Source organism: Trachurus trachurus, assembly GCF_905171665.1.
Source record: "Trachurus trachurus genome assembly, chromosome: 7".
In the NCBI taxonomy this organism is placed as follows: Eukaryota; Metazoa; Chordata; class Actinopteri; order Carangiformes; family Carangidae; genus Trachurus; species Trachurus trachurus.
The window spans coordinates 19,168,936-19,189,376 of record NC_139901.1 but is presented as its reverse complement, the minus strand read 5'-3'; the positions used below and the strand labels follow the sequence as shown (position 1 = coordinate 19,189,376).

The 20,441-nt window shown below is 41.8% G+C and overlaps 1 protein-coding gene across 7 annotated transcripts in view; it reads right to left on the bottom strand.

The window, feature by feature from the left end:
• The window catches only part of huwe1 (HECT, UBA and WWE domain containing E3 ubiquitin protein ligase 1), a 39,235-nt gene extending 19,030 nt beyond the window's left edge, over positions 1-20,205 (bottom strand). For 4 of the 7 annotated variants that reach the window (XM_083975408.1, XM_083975414.1, XM_083975412.1 and 1 more), the window contains exons 1-44: positions 20,158-20,205; positions 18,139-18,208; positions 14,442-14,491; positions 14,239-14,308; positions 13,561-13,659; positions 12,316-12,522; positions 12,061-12,213; positions 11,902-11,964; positions 11,688-11,765; positions 11,522-11,569; positions 11,265-11,433; positions 11,069-11,169; positions 10,698-10,848; positions 10,482-10,609; positions 10,249-10,389; positions 9,998-10,103; positions 9,751-9,858; positions 9,565-9,666; positions 9,335-9,415; positions 8,999-9,105; positions 8,287-8,464; positions 8,108-8,199; positions 7,804-8,024; positions 7,618-7,675; positions 7,315-7,491; positions 6,924-7,169; positions 6,040-6,173; positions 5,846-5,958; positions 5,573-5,755; positions 5,250-5,466; positions 5,036-5,158; positions 4,664-4,901; positions 4,029-4,391; positions 3,694-3,750; positions 3,203-3,325; positions 3,011-3,106; positions 2,630-2,899; positions 2,266-2,418; positions 2,048-2,175; positions 1,847-1,928; positions 1,431-1,607; positions 741-1,277; positions 416-611; positions 87-254 (exon numbers count right to left, since the gene is read on the bottom strand). In XM_083975408.1, coding sequence (XP_083831534.1) covers positions 87-254; positions 416-611; positions 741-1,277; positions 1,431-1,607; positions 1,847-1,928; positions 2,048-2,175; positions 2,266-2,418; positions 2,630-2,899; positions 3,011-3,106; positions 3,203-3,325; positions 3,694-3,750; positions 4,029-4,391; positions 4,664-4,901; positions 5,036-5,158; positions 5,250-5,466; positions 5,573-5,755; positions 5,846-5,958; positions 6,040-6,173; positions 6,924-7,169; positions 7,315-7,491; positions 7,618-7,675; positions 7,804-8,024; positions 8,108-8,199; positions 8,287-8,464; positions 8,999-9,105; positions 9,335-9,415; positions 9,565-9,666; positions 9,751-9,858; positions 9,998-10,103; positions 10,249-10,389; positions 10,482-10,609; positions 10,698-10,848; positions 11,069-11,169; positions 11,265-11,433; positions 11,522-11,569; positions 11,688-11,765; positions 11,902-11,964; positions 12,061-12,213; positions 12,316-12,522; positions 13,561-13,659; positions 14,239-14,283 — 6,217 coding nt within the window. In that variant the 5' untranslated portion in view covers positions 14,284-14,308; positions 14,442-14,491; positions 18,139-18,208; positions 20,158-20,205. Of the gene's footprint in view, positions 1-86; positions 255-415; positions 612-740; positions 1,278-1,430; positions 1,608-1,846; positions 1,929-2,047; positions 2,176-2,265; positions 2,419-2,629; positions 2,900-3,010; positions 3,107-3,202; positions 3,326-3,693; positions 3,751-4,028; positions 4,392-4,663; positions 4,902-5,035; positions 5,159-5,249; positions 5,467-5,572; positions 5,756-5,845; positions 5,959-6,039; positions 6,174-6,923; positions 7,170-7,314; positions 7,492-7,617; positions 7,676-7,803; positions 8,025-8,107; positions 8,200-8,286; positions 8,465-8,998; positions 9,106-9,334; positions 9,416-9,564; positions 9,667-9,750; positions 9,859-9,997; positions 10,104-10,248; positions 10,390-10,481; positions 10,610-10,697; positions 10,849-11,068; positions 11,170-11,264; positions 11,434-11,521; positions 11,570-11,687; positions 11,766-11,901; positions 11,965-12,060; positions 12,214-12,315; positions 12,523-13,560; positions 13,660-14,238; positions 14,309-14,441; positions 14,492-15,740; positions 16,025-18,138; positions 18,209-20,157 lie in introns of those variants that run through there. The other 3 variants (XM_083975410.1, XM_083975413.1, XM_083975409.1) reach the window with 3 other exon arrangements.
• Between the last annotated feature and the right edge of the window lie 236 nt (positions 20,206-20,441).

The following is a 20,441-nucleotide window of genomic DNA, read 5'->3' as shown; positions in this document are numbered from 1 at the left end:
ACATACACATAAATTTAATTGTTCAAATTTATAATTGAATAAAAATAGCATACAACCTTCAAATAGCTATCTATGACATGTCTTACGTTCTTCTGGAGCATGGTAGGCAGCCAGAGCATTGAGCATGTCATAAATGACCTCCTTGATGGTGTCGGGGATGGCAGGTAAGGGGGAGAGTTTCAGTGGAGTCGTCTTCACCAGCTGCACTGCATTAGGCCCCTTGATCCGAAGGTTCTCAAACTCATCATCAGAGGCTGAAGAAAATAAATATTCAAATGAGCTTGGTGTTAAAAAAACAAACATACAACCACATGGCTAAAGAAGGGTAATCAATTCACAGTACTAGTAACTGTAAATGTAATGAGGCTGCAACACCGACTAAAAACTAAAGCCTACGAAAAGCTTGAACACTCACCGGTGCCAGCTCCACGTGGTGCTGGCAGAGCAATGCGGACACAATTGCTGGCGGTTTCAGCGAAGCATTCAGGGTTGCGGCAGGCGGCGGGGCCAAGGACACGAAGAATGTAATTGATTTCTCTGGACCCGAGGCTGCCAGACACCACTCCTGAGGTGGTACTGCCTGCTCCGCTGGTCACAGCTGACCGCACCACCTAAGACAAAATGTTGTTTAGTAATTTGTTTTTGTCATCAACACACCACAGAGGTGTTATTCAGAAGAAAGGCATTCAGCAAACACTTGTTGAAGAAAGATACTGTCAGGTAATTGAGAATGGACCAACCTTTTCCATAGTGTGCCGGAGTGTGGCTGGATCTTCTATAATGTGTCTGAACAGCAGAGTGACGAGTGGGGTGAAGCCATTGAAGCCAGAGCTCTGCGTCAGCCCCAAAATCATCCGTGTGCTCTTCAACTCGGCAAACATCATAGCGTAGTGATGATTGCGTGTCAGGCGCAAGCAGAGACGCAGTGTGGCATGGAGGGTGTCTGGGTCCACTGGAACACTGATCATGCTGACACAGGCCCGAATAAGAACGGTGGTCATGTCCTCAGTCAGGCCTTGGACAACAATATCGGAGCCCTGAGAGTAATCAGACTCCAGGGTAGAGGTGGTCTCCTTCTGCTGGTTGGAATCATCCTTAGGAGCGCTCATCTCCACCGCTGCCCCCGAGTCCAGGTCAGTCTGAGTTTCCTCTGCTTTGCTCCTGTCTGCCTCCTCTCTTTCAGAGTCAGTCGTGCTGCCGGTCTTGGGCTTGGGCACACGAGGTACCCTCTGGACAGTCAACATCACCGGCCTCCTGTTAGCAGTCTCCTCGTTTACCTGCCCGAGAATGTGCATTTCATGAAATGGAACCCATTGAATTCTACTACGAACAAATAATCGACCATGAAACAAGGTTAATAGATGTTAAAAACATATATTCTTGATGTATTCTATAACAGCAGAGAAAGATTTTAAGGTATTTCTGCATACCTGCACCATTGTGTTAAACTGCACAGTGTATCTGCGGCGTCCAGCTGTGAAGCGGACACTGCTCTCCCCAGCTCTCCACGCTGCATCAATGGTACTGTTGTTTGATGCGCTGTAACTGCACCAACGGCCAGAGCGGTCATCAAACCATCGCCAGTTGTTCCCATTGGGCTGCAGATACTGAACAGTACAACCAGATGATTTAATAACTGTTCAAAAGAGATTCACAACCTAATTCTATTAATTTATTGTTTATTATGTATTGACAAGAACCAACATGCAAATAGGATTCAAGTTTTTTCTATTTATATTCTTCCAAGATGGTTATCTGTACCTGTGCTTCTAATTAGGTCTAAATCATTTCATTATAATATTTTACATCTGTATTACTGGCTTTCTTTTATGAGGTTGACTTGCACCTTGTTCATTTGTTCTCTGCGCTTTGAGGAGACCGCCATTTTCTCATAGAAGTCAATGATCAACAGTACTGGTGTGATCCATCTGCAGGAAAATGAAATAATTTCATATAGTGAATATAACGTACATGGGGCCTCTCATGAGGAAAAGCTGGTGTAACATTTACAAATTAAGAGAGGTATGTAGGGTTGAGAAAAACTCACTTTGGTGTCTGGATGTCTTTCTGTTCTTTAGCAGCTTGCAGACAGGGCTGCACCACCTCCAGCAGCTTAATCAGCAAATCAAGAATCCCACTGTTCTCAATCACTCTGGCGCCCAACAACTTCAGCTCCTTTCAGAGGAGAAAGACAACAAATGATTGTTTGGGATTGGTAGATAGAAAAATGAGTGAATATTTCTATGATCAGTGAGCTTCTGTTACCTCAAAGAGCAACGTGAGCAGCAGAATCCGTGTTGCTAGTTTAGAGGCCTGGGGCAGTGTTGCCATCTGTCTAGTCCACTCAGACACTGTCTTTGTGTCGCTGGTTGTCAAGGGCTCAGCCGCCTTTATCAGCACATCTGCTGCCTCAGACACCTACACACAACACAAACAACATCAGGGTGGTTCAAATATACTGTCTCTCGATTGACAAGCACACAGTTTTAAGATGGTTTAAAAGACATTTTGATGATCACTTGTGATGCGTAACAAATAACAGATTCAGAGCTGCATTTACGAGGGACTTGCTCCTGAAACTTAAAACAGGAATAAACTGCACAACTGAAACATGGATTTATCTGCTTACCTGGTGGACAACCTGGCCAAGGATGAGATCTCTATATTCTGCGCCACTCCTCTTGATGGCAGTCATCAGCAGGTCACAGAGTCTGTACACTGTGTCAGGCAGTTCATCCAGAAGATGAAAGCAGCCGGGCAGCATGGAGTCAGTGAAAGTATGCAGCTCCGTGGGGTCCAGTGGTTCAGCTTCCATGAAGCGCTCCAAACAGCGAGCCTCTTCTTCTTCTGCCCGTTCCCTGGCTCTCCTGTCCTCCTCCTCACGCCGACGTGCAGCCTCCTGAAGCAGACATTAACATAATCAACAGCTGCTCAGGCAAAGTTTTTTCTTTAATGATGAATTAGAGCAAAAATGATTTTTAGAATAAGCCGAGCGGTGAGAATGACGCACCTCAGGAGAGTCAGACCGTTGCTCCATGCTGACCTCTTGCCCAAGTGACATAGCAATGGCCCTCATCATCTGGTCCTCTTCAGACATAGTCAGGTCCTACATGGAGTAAGGGCAACAATCAGTCAGCTGTCTTAGTTTGGTTTATGAATGTTAAAAACAATGGACATATTCTTTCTGTCTCTGAAAGCTTACTCTTACTGCTCCCCCCAGAAGCGGAGGAGGGTGTGTAAGTAGGTATTCCGTGGCCTGCTCCATGGTGCTGGTGTTCAGTAGGGCCTCCATGGCATGCTCTCTTGAGAAACCCATATCCATCAACTACAACAAACACAAAAGCAGAAGTGATATTTTACTCAAGTAAAAATAAATGGTGCAAATGCAAATTGGATTGACAAATGTCAGATGAAGCAAAATCTAAGACGAGAATGCAATCTTCCACTTATTCCCTAGTCTTCCCACCTTTATTCAAACATGACTGAGGGGCCTCTACACACAACCTCTCTAATCTTTTTTCCCTCACAACTCTACCCTGATATTCAGACTCAAAATATCTGAATAGTACAATAATCTGGTCCAAAGACCTCACTCCCTTTAGTTGTTCAGTCAGTTCTCCCTCTCTAACTTCTGTCCTTCACGCCTTGCCCTCTCACCACAACTTCTCCACCTCTCCCTGATGGCTCTGATACCTGCTGGAAGTGCTGCTGGCGGGCCTGTTCATGCCTTCCTCTCCCTCTGGATCTTTCCTGTTATGACATAAACGTTGGTCCGGGATTCAGTGCATGCAGGATATACTGGTGGACCATTGGTAAATCTAGGACTTCTCCTTTAGTTTCTTGTTTATATTGCCTTAGATGTGTAATAATGCAGTGAACTGTGCTGTTAAATTGTCTTCAGTCGTGGAACAGCAGGCTGAACATATCAAAAAGGCTGCAGAAACAAACTACAGGTGGTAAGATGGAAGTGCTGTTCTTCAAACAATATTATAGTGATGATAGGAGTGTCAGACAGATTTCCAACATACCTGAGTAAGCTGAGCCTGATTAACCTGGGGTTCGCGGCGTGGGGTAGAATTGGTTGATTCATCAGCTGCTCCTCCTGCTGCTGGTGGTGGTGCTCCAGGAGTTGTTCCAGTTGGTGCTGGTGCCTCTCCAGCTGTTGTAGATGCTCCAGGGGCTGGGGTGGGTCCCAAAGTAGCAGTGGTGGCCGCCGCCGCCTCGTCATCGGGCCGCACCATCCCTTCCCTCTCTTTGGACAGGCGCTCCTGGATAACAGGCTCCCCTCTTAGGATGTGGCAGAGAATGGCCAACATTGATTCAGCCATCCTGCCCCCGTACACCTTGAGCGGCTTCCTATTCCACAGACTGCGGATGCAGCTGAATGCAGCCTTGATGAAGAAGAGACCGTATTAAAATACAATAACCAACATACATTCACTTTCATCCCTAGATAGACGTGGGACATTTACTACAGTGATACATTTTCATATGTAGGACTCCAACAGTGTCCATCTTTTTTGCTGCTGTCTCCAACTACTATAACCATTTCATGAGATTAATAACTTCATTGCTATGCATTATGTATGACTGACTTTCAATGTGTAAAACATAAACATGCAGGTTAAAGTAGTCCAACTTGATGAACGATGTGGATGCTGACCTTTTGTGTGACTATGAGGAACCGAAGGGCGCTGAACTGGGGCATGGTTGGTGTGACCCCAGGCATTTTAGCTGGTAGGGAGTGGGGCGAGTCCAGCACAGTGCTTGGGTTCACCATCTTCTCCACCAGCATTAACCAGGCATCCAGAAACTCCCCTGTCCCATCTGGTAGATCAGTATGCTCCAGGCCCTCAGAAACAGGCACTTTCCCACCCATTGAAAGGGCCCAGTTAAATGTCCTGTACAAAAGCAACACAAACAGTTAACCTCCTGTCAAAAATAGAAATACGATTATAATGGATATCAGCTATTAACATGTGAAGATTCAGTACAGCTCTTGCTCACGATAACATCACCATGTGGTGGGACTTACTCAAATAAGGCATCATGCCCCCCAGAACAGAAGAACTTTTGCAGCATGAGGTGGTAGGGGTACTTTCTCTCATCAAACAGCATGGGGGATGTGAAGCCCACTGAGCAGATGAAGAAAGTCAGCCTGCCAGACAAAAAACACACTTAATTATCACCTCTGTGTACAGTGCACATAATATCAATGACAAAAGACAGTAGGGGTAGTCTGCGCTTACCTAAAGCGAGGAGTGGGTGTGTAGGGTGGAGGTTGCCAACTCAGACCCTTGGTGAGGAGCTTGGTGAGAGCAGAGGCAGTGGCCCGGGCTGCGGGTGTGGGGGTGGTGCCTGTGCTTGTGGCATGGTGGGAGCGGCGTTGGCGGACTGGAGAGCCGACACACAACTTCACCAGCAAACCAAACAGCTCAGCCAGAGCCCTGCCGAGTCGAGATGAAGCTAGGAAAGAGACGAGATCAGTGAGACGACAAACTTGTAGCGTTATGGTAATTTATGACAGTGTCACCTACAATAAATGGATCAAGTGTCACAGAAATCATCTCACCAGAGAGTAACGGTTTGATCTGTTTGATACGGGTGGCCATAGCTGGGGTAAGTTTAGACTTCGCTTTGGGGTCCGTTGCAGTGGGTTCATCCGTCTCCATGGGAGCCAAGGTGTCCCCATCTAGACCCATGCCTTCCAACAGCCCACCAGCAGATGAATCCACAGACGCCGTCTCAGACTCGGCTAGATAAAGGAAGAGGAAGTTAAGTTGGTGGAGGGCGTTCCAGGGATATGTTAGAATTTGACTAATTTCAAGTTAAATGGTTATATTACCAGTTCTCCTGGAGCCAGACGCTGCGGTCGCTGCAGTGCTGCCAGATGGCTTCTCTTCTTTGGGCACCAGTTTCTGCATGTCAGCCTGGCCAAACTCACATCCTGGTGGCAGGCTGTTGGGAATGGATAATGTGTTAAAGAGTGTTGCAGCTAACCACACATTTACAGTTAAGGGGTAAATAAATAGGACTCACCTGTTAGGTGTGCACAGGGACAGCAGCACGGTGCTCTCCCATACCAGAGAGCAGTACAGCTGACTGAGCTTGTTGAGAACACTCAGGCCAAGCTGAGAACCCCACTGGTTGACTGAGATGGCCCTGATCTCACTCTGTTCAGAAAAACAAAAAGAGAGATGCTAAACAGTTCTAAAATGATCACAAATTTAACGACCCCTATGCAGCTCATAAGACAAACACTATTCTTCATATTTCCCTAATTGGATCTCTCATGCACAACTTTTGTACCATTGCCCATACATCACAACTGAGGGATGAGGGAATCATCCCAAATCCATGCGTTTAAAAATAGTTATAAAAAGGTAACTGGAGTAGTAACCATAAAGATGATTTACTTCATTTACACCATTGATACATTGAGTACAACCCTTTTATTTAAAGGGACGACGAGGAGTTTGAATTTGGTTATAAAAAAGTCTCATATTAATGTGGATGAATCTACGTTACCCACACTTGTTAATGGGTCCATTTTCGACAAATATATCGTTTTGTTTTTATCGTTATTTAGTTATTATTAGTGGTGGAAACCACTACTACTTTCGGTTTTGTGGACGCTGCCCCGGCGGGTCATGGGAATAACGCCGCCGAATCGCTGTTTATGGTCGGAACTACGCCAGTATCTGATCATCTTCGAACCTCTGACTTTCTTTCTTGATGAATGAAAACATTCTTGACAAGACGTCCGTCTTGCGCCTGGTCCAAGAATTTTACTGTGCGCGCAGAGGCTCATGGGAAATGTAGTGTGAAAACACTTCGCTTTCCAAAACTCCTCGTTGTCCCTTTGACAAAATAGGGTGAAGGGTGTCAATTATGTTTTATAATAGAAACACATCCACATTTACCTGTCCCACTCTGCATGTATGGACAAACATGAGGATGTAGGCATGTGCTGCAGTAAGTGCATGAAGAAGTGGTGTGGCACGGGCTGACAATGTGGCATCAGTAACATGACCCGCATTTGCCAGTTCTCTGAGAAGCACGGATCCACCAGGCACCTCGATTGGTCTATGAAGAGGTTCCAGGGATGTCAGGATGCTGTCCAGTTGGCACAGGCCTTCCTGGAGTACCTTAGGCTCATGTGAGAGAGTCTAAAGTGGAGAAGATTAAGGAGGGAAGAATTCAGCAGATTATGATTGTTGTTAACAAGCTGCCCAGGGAAGGCAAATGAAAATAAAAATAAGTTCATATGAGCAATTCACAAAATCACAACCATGAGCTTTCCTTTGAGCTCACCAATATGGACTTGCAGACACCGGCCACAGCTTGGCAAGCAGCAGAGGTGGGGAAGTCTATGGGCAAGTTGGGCAAGCCCAGGATAGAAACCAGCGGCAGCAGTCCCTTCTGGTTGACAAACTCCTGACAATGGTCATCGGTGGTGTTGTTGCTTAATATAGACTCCACAAACTTCATCTGAAAAACAAATTGGTCATCACAAATGAGATACAGGAATGATAGATAAAAAGAACGGCTTTACAGTGTGGAATATTTCACAACATAACCAAACACTACCAAAACGGTCAAACTATTAATACTCACCACATTCAGAATATAATCCATTAAAGGGATAGGTATCCGCTCCTCAGTGCCAACGACCCTGCAAGAGTCCACATATCATCAATATAATGACCATTGACTAAATATATGAAAAGTAGTCATTTGATTTGGAAAAAATAAATTCAGTCTGTTGCTCTATTCTATTGTGTTATGAACTCAGCGTCATACAGTTCAAGTGGCACTGACTGTCTGTTGCTCTCTGGTTCCCCCTGCTGCTGGCTGAATGTATGGAGTGCCTCTTCTTCCTCTTCATCCTCACTTGAGGCCTCTTCAGCAGCATGGCTGGAGCGTGCTGGTGGCACTGCCACAGTGCCATCTGCTTTCTGGATTGATGGTTTCTGGCAGATATATTCAGGGGCTCGGCCCAGGTTGCAGATCTCTTCCAGTAACTGTAACACCAATTTTGCTTTAATTACCTTCCATATCATATGACAAAATTTCAAAGAGAACGAAACAAAAGAAGGTACACTACCTTAATAATGGCAGTAGTTGCATCAGTCTTCAAAGTTGGTTGGTGTCTCATGAGCTCATCAACAGCACTGCCCAAGTTGGATGCAGTGTCACCTAAAGCCAAACACAGAACATGTCAGTCATTCAAGCAGTTCCCACGCAGACAAATTTGAACAACACAGAACGTATGATCCAACTCACCCAAAGGGTCAGAGCTGCGTCGCCGTCGCATGGCAGGCAGGTAGTCAGGGGACAAAAGCACTTTGAAGAGGCGCTCAAACGGCTGGCACTGAACAAAGGAGTGCAGGCCTCTTGCATTCAGGCACAGAGCACTGAACACGTTGGGGAGAGAACCCAACACCTCACGAGTAGCAGGAACCTGGGAAAGAGAGCAAATGAAGAACATGTAAATAAAAGAAAACAAAACAAGTGACAAAGTTGAACAAATCAATATACACTACTCACAAAAAGTTAGGGATGTTAAATTTCAGAATGCATCTAAAATGCACTATAACCTTTACAGGTGAACTTAATTTAACCTTCTCTAAACTTTTGAATGCACATGTCCAATTTTTCAATGTTTCAGTATTTATTGAATAACATGCTGTTCTCTAACAAGGTGATTAAGCGCAAAAATCACAAGCACCGTCTGATTTAGTGGTTCAATTGTCATTGAACCACTAAATGTTCTGGTTCAATGACAATTTGTATACAGTCCTAGCTTTTGTTTGAGGTAAAGAAACTACCATTGCATCCTTCTAAATAACGGGTTATTTTACCAAACTATTATACTTGCACTTTCTTCCTAGGCAAGTTCTTTTTTTTCCCAGTTGAGAATATGGGAAAAAAAACATAATAATAATAATAAATAAACATAATATTGATCTCCTCAACTGTCAAACTAGAAACTCACATCTTTGATGAGAAGGGCATGCAGCATGACATCTGTGAGACCATTATCCTGTAGGGAGGAGAGCAGGGATGGCTCCTGGAACACAAACACCGTCACAACCTCTGTCGCTATAGATCCAAAAGACAGAGACAAGAGCAAGGGGGGAAAAAGAAATCATAATCCAAAACAATAACACATCTTTCACAAAATCAAAGCAGTTAGTAAAATGTTATCACATTCATAAACTTTTCCAGTTGATACACAGGTTAAGAGAAAACCATCAAATTGCTGAGGGGGAGCATCTAGCTCAGTCAGAAGAACAACTGAAAAACTTCAGAGGTGCTGCTGAGAACTCACCTAGGAGGAAGAGCGAAGGGCCGTAGTATTCTGCATTACTGATAATGTGCTTGAGTGAGGTAGGCAAGGACCCATCCATTACTTGAGAAACAAAGGGTGTAGATTGACACATTAACAGTCAACATTTGTATAACAGAAAGGATGGATTATAAGGCAAGAACATGTATGAACAAGATAACCATGACCTTATGTTTATATATAGACCAAATTAGAGAATGCCTATGACTTACCGTGGCGGATACCATCAGAAAAGGCAGGGTCCTGGATGGCTTTCTTCAAGAAATTTAGCATCGACTTCAATAGAGCTGCCCTCTGGGGGATACACTGCATACCTAGAAAGACAGATTGCCATTGTGATGATCGATAACAAAGGTAACAAGTGTATGTTTGTATGTCTATTTGTGTGCTGCGTGTACCTGCGCGAGGCGTGTTAGCAGCACTGCTCTGTGCTCGGTTATCTGCCTCCGGTCTGGAGCCAGAAGATGTTGATGGTCCAGGACTGCTTTCCATGGCAACTTCTGACACTGGGTGAATAAATTATTTGGGCAAATTAACATAATAGCAGGGAGACTCTTAATTACTTGGCATTATTATAAATAGCCGCAACTTTTGATCATTTCTGAGGGCCAAACCTTCCCATAGGTCTTTGGAAAAACAACTTACTCTCCATGTCTGTGTCCATGTCCTCAGACTCCACAGCTGCACTAGGCCTCTGAATCTTTGGCTTGATGACAAAAGGGCACTCTTTCCTCGATAGGTCCACCTCATGCTATGTATACAAAGTGAGTGAGAGGGTGGTGTGGAGTGGAATAGTGAGTCCAGAGGTCAGTAGCTGTTTCAGTGATTCTGTAGCTAAATGCTGCAGTGTTAGGAGCAGAGAAATGTTAAATTAATTTTTTAAATACACGACCAACCTCTAGCCTGCAGATGAAAATAGAAAGGCCGCTGTGGGACTGAAAGGCAGCCATGTCAAGGTTGGTGATGAGGTCGACGACCCGTACAGCTCGCGTGACAAAGGTAATCTGGTCCTGTTCATCCCCCAGGAACTTGATCACCTATGGTGTAAAAGATGACAAAGAGGCAGACTTCAGCTTTATGAAAATAAAACCACCACTGGTAATTACATGTTGTTAGGGACAGGATGTACCTTGAGGAGGGCTTCCATCATGCCACAGGAGACAAGGGCTTCCCCTCCAGCATCATAGCTAGCCAAATGGTAGAGGAATGAGAAGAGTGCAGTGGCAAACTGGTGGGGGTAGGGCTCCATCAGAGGATCTAGGAAATGAGAGGTGAACAAATAAGCTTCCATTTTTTGCCGTCATATTCTAAAATGTTGCAGAAACATTTCAGGCCATATTCTCACCAATCATTGCTTGTATACAGTTGCGCACCAACACAGGCAAGAAGCCATGGTAGGAGGCAGTGCCGGTGCAGTCGATTATGTTGGAAAGTTTGGGTGTCCTCTCCAAATGGACAATCGAAGTTAAAGTGCGCAAAGATGCTGCCTTGATATCCTGTAGAGCAAACAACATCAAATACATCATTTCAGAAAACAAAACGTGAAAACAGGATTTGAGGACGCTGTAGCATTGACACTGGAGAATATACACATTAAAATCTTTGGAAGTACTTTTGTTTTAACTAAGACCAGAATTACAAGTTATATCTTATGTCAATACAGCATTCATGTTTGCAAAAACAGAGTTTATGTAGAAAACGCAACTACTCTCTTACCACAAGTTGTTTGTCTGTAATCTGTAATACATCCACCAGCTCCTCTATCAAGCCGTTATACAGAATACTGTTGGCTGACTCTTGGAGTGCATTTGAATACACTGCAAACAAACAGAAAAGGTCAGCAGTTAAAACTTGGGAGCAAAACCATTTGTCACTCAAGCCTAAGAAGCCTAAGAAGGATGCTTCTGCTCACCCAGTATAGAGATGGCATGCAGTCGGGCCTGAACAGCCTGCAACCTCTTCTTGTGATTAGAGAAACCATGAGCGAGTCGAATATGTGTGAACAGCAGGGTCTGTTTGTCTTTAGGGATGTTGTACATTGCTGTCAGCGACTCCATGATCTCAGATGGGCTTTCTGAAATCTGAAAGACAGAGGAAACCATGCGTAAGGTGAAGAAACCTCTGTATTATCATTCCATACTTAGTGACTTAATACAAATCCAACTGTACCTTGTCAAGTTGCTCGATGTGAATATAGTGTAGTGTATTACTACTTGTCTGCAGGGGGAGATGAACGGTACAGAACAAATAGGAAGAGGTTGAGCCATCAATACAACAACCCACACATATATTCAGTTTTTATTACAAAATCACAATTATGTGCCTTTGTCTTTACCTTCCTCTCTACTTTGACCTCAGGGCCTGGTTCAGCGTAAAACTCAAAGTGCAGTGTGGTGGCACTCGGAGGGTACTTCTGAGCATAGACAAAGGGGGGACAGCATAGTAGGGAAAGATGGTCCATGTTAGTATTCAACAGTCCTGATTTAGTTGTGCTGTTGCCCAAGGTAGTTGACGCAAACAATTATTGACTATCACTCCGAAATTCTCACCGTCATAGCCAGATCCCTGCAGCATTCAGCCAGACCAAAGCCATTCTCCTTTCCTCCCCAGCTCTACAAAAGAGAACATAGAAACTAAACAATCGGCTCTTTCTCTTGAGGGACAGCTGAAATTATGGCAAGAGAAAAAAACAATGGTATTCACTCGACCTCGGCCAGGTGTTGCAGACGGGCCAGTAGAGGTGTTCGTTTGTCAGATCCCAGTCTTGTGATGTAGTTGGAGCGTTTACTGAACACATAGAGCAGGTTCAGCACAGACAGGACCACCTGCATGTCACATGACGCTAACAAGGTGGTTAAGTGCTGCAAAAAGGACGAGAAAGGTAGATAACAGGTTATGATACTTAGCTGTTTCTGACATGTATAATGCAGAAAAACTGAGCAGTGGTCATAAATGTAGCTTACCTCTATGGAGCTGTAGAGGTGCCTAGAGAAGCTATACTCAATGAGCAGGGCTGTGAAGTTGAGCACTGCCAAAAGCAGGGCTTTGAGCTGTCCATTGTCAGGGCGGTCACACACCAGCAGCCATGACATATTCTCCACTGTCTGGCCTGCATCACACAGGATGCCATCAAAGCGGTCCAACAGATCCACCCAATGGTACAGTTCACACTGTTGAAAATAGATTAAATAATTATCAGTGATCAATCACACAGTCACTAAATATCCAAGGCCTTTCCATTTTACCTAAAAACTGCTTTCAGACTAGGAAAAGGTTTTAGGAACATATGACAGCAGATCCAAACAAACATAGCATACAACAGATGTTATAGTGCTTGGAACCTTAGTCTGATAGATCAAACAAATTTGATTCTTAATTGGCTTTGGTTTGTTTAGCTCAACACAGTAGTTTTAAATCAGGACAAATGCTCCACCAGTGTACAAATAAAAGTACACACCAAGATTCAGGAGATGTTGAACCACAATCATTCGATTTATATTCAAGATGGTATAAATGTACACCTGTTCTTCCCTGAAGCCAATTGTACTCTTTCTTTATTTTTTTTTAGGTCTTTTGATGGAGCAGTCATTATAAGCAAAATGCACATAAAAATAGTGGAATTGCAAAACCTTGTTTAACAATCAAGACGTCCTGGTGAGAAATCAGTCCAAGCATGAACCCATATACAACTGCCTTCTGTCTTTCAGCTTGCATCCACAATTTCCACACCCCAAACCTTGATTAAAACTTATCCTGTGATATCTCGATTCCATTTAATCACACAGCATAGTTATTATCATTGGTCTGTTGGGTCACAATTAATTCAGAATCAATCAGATAATCAGATAATGTTGTGGTCTTAAAATCTTCTCTAAAAAATCTTTAAAAGAACAAACCAAACAAATGAGTACCGATTTAGTATACCCACAATTAATTTATCATTTTCAGATTTTTCTATAACCTTCACTTGTGCCACTTCTTTTCAGACATAGTTGTGACCAAAAGCGGGTAAATGTCATTTTGAAAATTAGACATTTTTTTCTTGAATTTTGCTCAGCCTTATGTCTGGATTAAACCTCAAAAATGCATTTAATTCAATACAATCCTTGACCAGAGGGGCTATGCCATAACATATACTGTCATGACTGAGGGAGACGCTCTTCCCCATCTCCTTTCCTCAGAACTTCAATCGTTTCTTCAAGACTTACCTTGCCAATATTCCAGGTCTTGATGTGCTGCAGCTCAACCAGCAGCTGCTCATCACTACATGCCTTGAGCTTCTCTATAAGTATCCTGCAGTCGGCAGGCTGTTGGTTTAGAAGGAGCACAAAAGGGTTAGTCAAGCAGAGCACATGGACCACCTATGCCTCTTTCCTACTAGCACAGTATGGTATATTTTACCAACAATGTGACATGGCCAAGACATTGAAATGTACATTTCCTCTGCAATCTCATAGTACATTCATGTCACGCAATATTTCTGTCCTATCAATAGAAGCCTTCATTCTTTTTTAAATCTGCTCCTAGCTGTAACCCTGAAATGTAATGTCTGAGGTGCAATTTCTATAATACAATTTTAGGACACTATTGCTAACATTTTGTACGGGAGGAATGGTGAAAAAAGTAGCTTCAGGACAAAGGGGTTTAGGTGAGAGGCTTCCTTTGGAAAAAAACAAGACCAGTGACAGTTGGAATTCATAATTCACAACCGATAATTGAGGGTGATACAACCCAATCTGTGGACATCGACTCAGTTTTAACCCATCCAGGCTGCAACACATCCCTGGACTGCTCAAACTAAATTAATCTCGGGTATCCCAACTATATGGAGGTTAGGGGCTAGTGAGGTTAGGAATGACCAAAGAGCAGTTATTATGTATACTCACAGCTTCCGTAGGAGTTTTCTTTAACTTGCTTCTGTCGACCTTCATTGTCGATAATCTCTGTTTGTTGCTCCTGTTAACAAATTAACAACACTTTATACTTAATTTCATAATGCTACAGTAGTCAGTTACTTAGATCTACAATTTCAAATGGGACAATATTACACTCGGACTTGTACACAGCTTTAAATGTGAAAAGTACTTACACAAAATAATTTGGCAATACCCACTTAACAGCATGTTCCAATCACGTTACCTGTAAAAAATTATGGTAAAAAAAGAAATCAATCAATCAAGCAATAATGTCCAAGATACTATGATACAAACTTAAAAAGCTATGTACACTGGTTATAAGATTTAGTCTCTACGTATTATTTATATTAAGTCCAGCCTCATTGCTATTTAAACAGGGATCATGACAGTATATACTGATTACATGGCATACAGTAGGGTCACATATCAAAAATACAGACTCTCAACAGTCAAGCTTGCATTTTGACAACTATTACCCAACTACTGATCAACTATCAATCTAGGGTAGGGAGTATGGCTAATTTATTTAAAATATTTAACAGCTACCACACGACTGATCACAATCACTGTAAAATAATAGACCTGTGTCGGTTCTCTAGCAGGTCTGATCATCACAAAGCAGACAGTGGGAGAGCAAGCTAGCGTCTAGCTAGCGACATACGACACAAAGTTAATTATATTAGGTTACGCCTTTATCAATGACCCGAAACATTTCCCTACCATTTCACGTACCTGAGAATCAAGTATCTAAATAAACCACATTCATATGTCGCTATTTGCCCTTCGTCAACTGAAGTGACGCTGACAGGTTTAAAGTTATAGCTACCTAGCTAACATGCTAACGTCACCCTTGCTAGCACCATAACGTTATTTACCTGATGTTAACAAGTCACTGCACATACATGGGATTGCAGTTAATTGTCACAAATGTGAAAGGCTGCCCAAATATTGGCTAACAACACAAAAAAACAAAATAAGATAGGTTGGGAAGCTCAACGAATTGAGGACATCGATCGGTAATGTTTGCTGCGGAGTTAATGTTAGCACCAGACCAGCTAACATTGAGCTACCGGTAACGTTAACAACCGATATTCTCCTGAAATACTTCAAAGCATTTACACCATTAGACCGTGCAAAAGTCAGTCAAGTCACAACCAAATCACCCGTTTAACCCGTGATAAACGTCTAAAATACAGCTAACCAAAAGATGAAGCCGTTTTAGCCATTTGTGCCACATCTGTCAATCCAGATCTCACAGATTCACCATGCTGTCCCGACCTGACTCTTGACTAATTTAGTTCGGGGCTGCGCAGGCCGCGAAAGGTACCCGCACTCCCCACTCCTGCACCATCCCCGCTCTAAGTAAAAATGAAACTGCAAACAACATTCAGTGACCAGAAGCAGAAAGACTAGTGTGTGTCAAATACCTGGAGCCGGCTAATGTTACTTTGCTGAGTATCTAAGTCTCTTACCCTGGTTCAACAGCTAGACAGTCGTAGCACGCGCCAGCTAGCAAGCTAGCTATCGTTAGTTGAGTAGCAGGCAGAAACGCATAATAACTCGCTGAATCATTGTCGGTTGGGTCTAACGTGACACTGCGAGTTTTGTTTTCAGTTTTCGCTCAGGTTAATTGACTACGGATCGCCGACTCGGTAAAGAAGTTGTTAATCCATGGCTTGTATTATTTTTCAGAGTATCCGCGCTTGTTTCCATAGCACACAGGCACTAGCTGTTGGCAGAGTCATCATGACTCTGGGTAGTGTGCAAAAAGTGAATAACGTTACGGCTGAGAATGAGCCACTGTTTATCGATGCAGTGCATATTAATATAGGGCAACGGGCCTCCTGTGAAAAATAAATAAATATATATAAAATATATTTTTTTTTCTTCTTCTTTTTTTAAATCAGTAATTTTGTATGCTTCCCTTTACAAATAAGATAACTACAGCTTTGCAACCAACAACATCCGCAGTATACGACCAAAACCCAACAATATAATGAATATTACTACATAATCCTATAAATCATTTTCATCAAAATCATGACACACAACTATCAACTTCACCATCGGGGCACGTTTTATACATGTGCATCAAAAGCAATAAACAACTGACTTGAACAGAGACAAGAAATATTTCAATGTTTTAAAGAAAGTGCATTAACACACAGTATTTGATACAGGCATATAAAGTTACGTGGGTAATTACAGAACATGTTTACTAAAACTGGAGCAGACTTTATTATGTAAATAATGGAGCAAAGAGGCTGGTAGCATCCTTGTTCTTGTAAAGGCTTAAGTTTACTAATGGCATCATCACCAATGACTTCACATGCTATTTCATTAAGTTCTTTTAGTTTAGCCACATACACCACTGTTGCAATATTACCAACCAAATGAGTAGCAGTCATGCACTTGACTTAGTTTCTACAAGCTATTCAGATAAATCTACCATAAACAATGACTATATCTAGGTGTTTAGTGGTTTTAGTGGACCTAAACACTCAGTATCTCTATCATTAAAATAGATAATAAAATTAACATAATGTTGGTTTACGCCATGTGATTCTCCAAAGCCTAAAAAAAACTATGACATCACTTAGCGGTGTTGAAAGTCAAGTCAAGCAAGCTGTTCTCTCAGTCATGATATCTCTGAAGGGCTGTGGTAATCATGTCAAAGATTGATGCACCAGTCCACCTTCACTATTGACACAGGGCAATAATCAAGAGCTTACATACCCATAGACAAGGACCTACTGTACATGAGTAGTGCTACAGGATCGATATTTTCAGTGCCAACAGTATTTTCAGTCAATATTATTTTTAAGATTGGCTGGGATCTGGTTTTGAGATTTTTTAAATTTAGTTCTATAAAACTCACAAATAATGATTTTGTGTTTATATGTTGGCAGGCAGATTATGAAAATCTCAACTGCATCTCAAACATTACTTCATTCAAAATAATGTTCAGGTGCTATGAGAAACACAAACTCTGTGCCACTGAACTCCAAAGCACCGAGTGAATTACAGATTATGAATATAAATCACAGTAAATCTTGCCAAAACTGATATAGGCCTGTCACAATTATTACATAATTGCCTGATTGCAAGTATTTGACCTGACTTCAATCATTTTGCACAATTCATCTGTATAAAAACAGCTGAATAAATCTCACAGAAATGTCATATTTCCATCACTATTTCCACGTTGTTTTCTACCATTTGAGCTTTAAATTGTGCTCTTTTAATGACATCATGTTGCACCCCCTTCTTCTGCTATGGTTAAACTCCACATGAGTGGAGTACCACAAATTGTTTATCTCAAGCGTTTAATTTCTAATACTCAACGACCGCATTTTGATGAGGATCAAGTGACATTAGCATCACGGATTTAGTCGCAAAGACTAAAGGTAAACAGAAATGCAATTTTTATTAATATGTTCCAATGTTTAATGCAAATCAATGGCTCTTCTTCATAAGGTGGATGTGCATTATTAAACTATGTTTAGACTTACTAGTGGCATAAATTGACCAAAGAAAGACAATTAAATCGTTAATTGCAATTACTTGTACGGCAATTAATTGTCATCTAAAATTCCATGATTATGACGGCCCTAGATGGATACACGTGACTTTCTTACTAGCTAGTTTGAGTTACTGAATTCTAATGACTTTTGTATGGTAAAGGCCAGAAAAATATTTCCCCTTGGTATTATTGTTCACGATGTGTGTTTAATGATATTAATATTTAATGATTGACTTGTTTTGTCAGAAGGTATAGACTTGGAAGCAAATATTGGTGGCAAATCACCAATACATGAGTTTCACCTAAACTGTTTCAGTCAATGTACTAAATAGGTTAGCAGTACATACCAGAAACTGCTTTGGTTGAATAGCTCCACCATTGTTATCCTTGGCGTGCTTTGAAGTTTCTTTAAACTATCTGAAAACATGTAGAAAACAATCAAATCAGATATAACAGGACAAGAAAAATCAATTAACTCAATTATCTGGTATCAAATGAAATATTTAACAGATTTACACATGTAGTACACCACGTATTGTTGGTGAAAGGGGTGAGCAATTATGACATTTGTACAAAGCTAACTATAATTAGATATAATACTGGGAAAATGCCAATCGGTGTGTTATTACCAGAGCAAAATTCTATTGATTCTGTTTTAAGATTTCAACATACTGTTGAAGATAAACTTTTTCACAGTATTAAAACATATTCTGTCATTGACACTTAATCTCATTCCAAAAAACCTCTATATTCTAGCTTTGGGGCCGACATGGTCTCTTTTTATGACCAAGTGTGAATATATACCTACATCTATTTGTTAGCTCTACTCTACAGTTAATATAATGAAAATGTGTACAGTGCTTTGGTCACCATGCATTTATTTTTAGACATTACTTACTGAAGTTCTTAGTTATCTTATTTGTAATTATAAACATTTTGCATATTCTATTCATAGGTCTGAATGTTAAATTAGCAGCTTTACTAGAAACCTGTCACTCACAACCAAGTTCAGCTAGTCTTTCTCCCTCTCAGCTAGATTGCTCAATTCAGACCTGCTATCACTTTAAATGCACATGATTTTAGAAGATCAATCAGGCTGACTGTGTAAGAGTTTGCAAGCCTCATTATGAACAATATGCAAATGCAAGAAGTGCTTTGACACAACATGCATTCTGGGTTTCAGGCCATCAAAATCACTTAATAGTCTAGTACTTTAATATTATGTACAATCATCAAATGTGTATGATTACATAAAATGAATCGAGATAATTTGAAATTAGGGTGCATACTAGATTCTTCCCCACAAACAAAACTTTTACAATCCACTATTCAGCTGCATGTACTTTCAAGTTATCATTTGTGTGTGCTGTCAAATAATTGTTTCCTACAAAACAACTCAAAACTATAATGAGCATTCTTTGCAACAAGTTCACTCTTCCTGTTGTCATGTCATTACAGTGGTCAGTTTCTGAGAGGACCAAAGGAGATGTTGACAGATACCATAGATTCACTATATTACAGTTATCACAGAAATTGTTAAGGTTGCTTTCATCGAGAGGCATCCCAAGTTAGTGCATTATATCTATGACGCCTCAGTGGATAATTACATCTACAAGCAACAACGCGGCATTAATGTTGATAACGTTATTAGCTACGTTGCGAACGGCTCAGATCATAATTTGCATCAGAAAAATACGTTACACAGTCGTTGTTTGAGCGACATTATTACATTCCCTAAAACGTTTCTCTCTCCCAAATTAGCAAGGTTCGTTGCAACCGTGTATAAATCAACTCGCATAGTTAGTCAATGATGTAAAAGGCAGCGGTCTCTTCAACGGCGGCGCTAACGTTAGCAAAGTTAAAAGCTAGTTGGGTGACGGTAACTAGGTTCACTAGCAGTTCAGGCTAACGTTTGTTTCTTAGCCTCCGATTCCGCTCTGACGGGCAACGTTAGTAGGTTACGAAAAGTCAAATCTGCAATCTGACACACATTTTAACTCTCACCGGTTGTTCTCGGGGAACGCCATTAGTCATTGAACGAGGATATCGCTTTGACTCGGAGTTGAACATAAGAAGCGCACATACCCACACACAGTGAACATGAGTGTGTATGTACGTTTGCGGGTTTCGCGCGATGCTAGCTAGCTAGCTAGCAATGAGAGCTCCGCACAATGCTCTATGGCTAAATTAAAAATGGCGGTTTACACAGCAGAAGATTCGGACTTTACCCTAAAAAAACACCCGTTTTGAGGTCTTGGATCACTGTTAGGGCAAGCATCCGGGACGGTTGTGGCTAAGAAGGGGGATGTACGCCAACAGTTAGCTAAAACCCATGTCAGTAGTCTGGAATAAGTCTTTCTGCTTACCTCGAATGCGTGTTACATTTGCTTCTCCATCTTGCACTGGCGACTGGTAGGGCAGTTTGGATCTCGCGAGAATACCTGCAAGCTGCGTTTACCCCGGGCACTCCCTTGTAATTATTGTTGTACAAAAACAATGCTAGTGGACATACAGCCCATTAGCTGGTATTTCCAGTCTCAACCTTGTGATACGATGTGCATATGAAAGCACACAGCAGATTTTTGTTTTTATGAAAAATATAGTTTAATTCAATTTAATATGAAAGTGTATTCAAATTCACTGACAATTA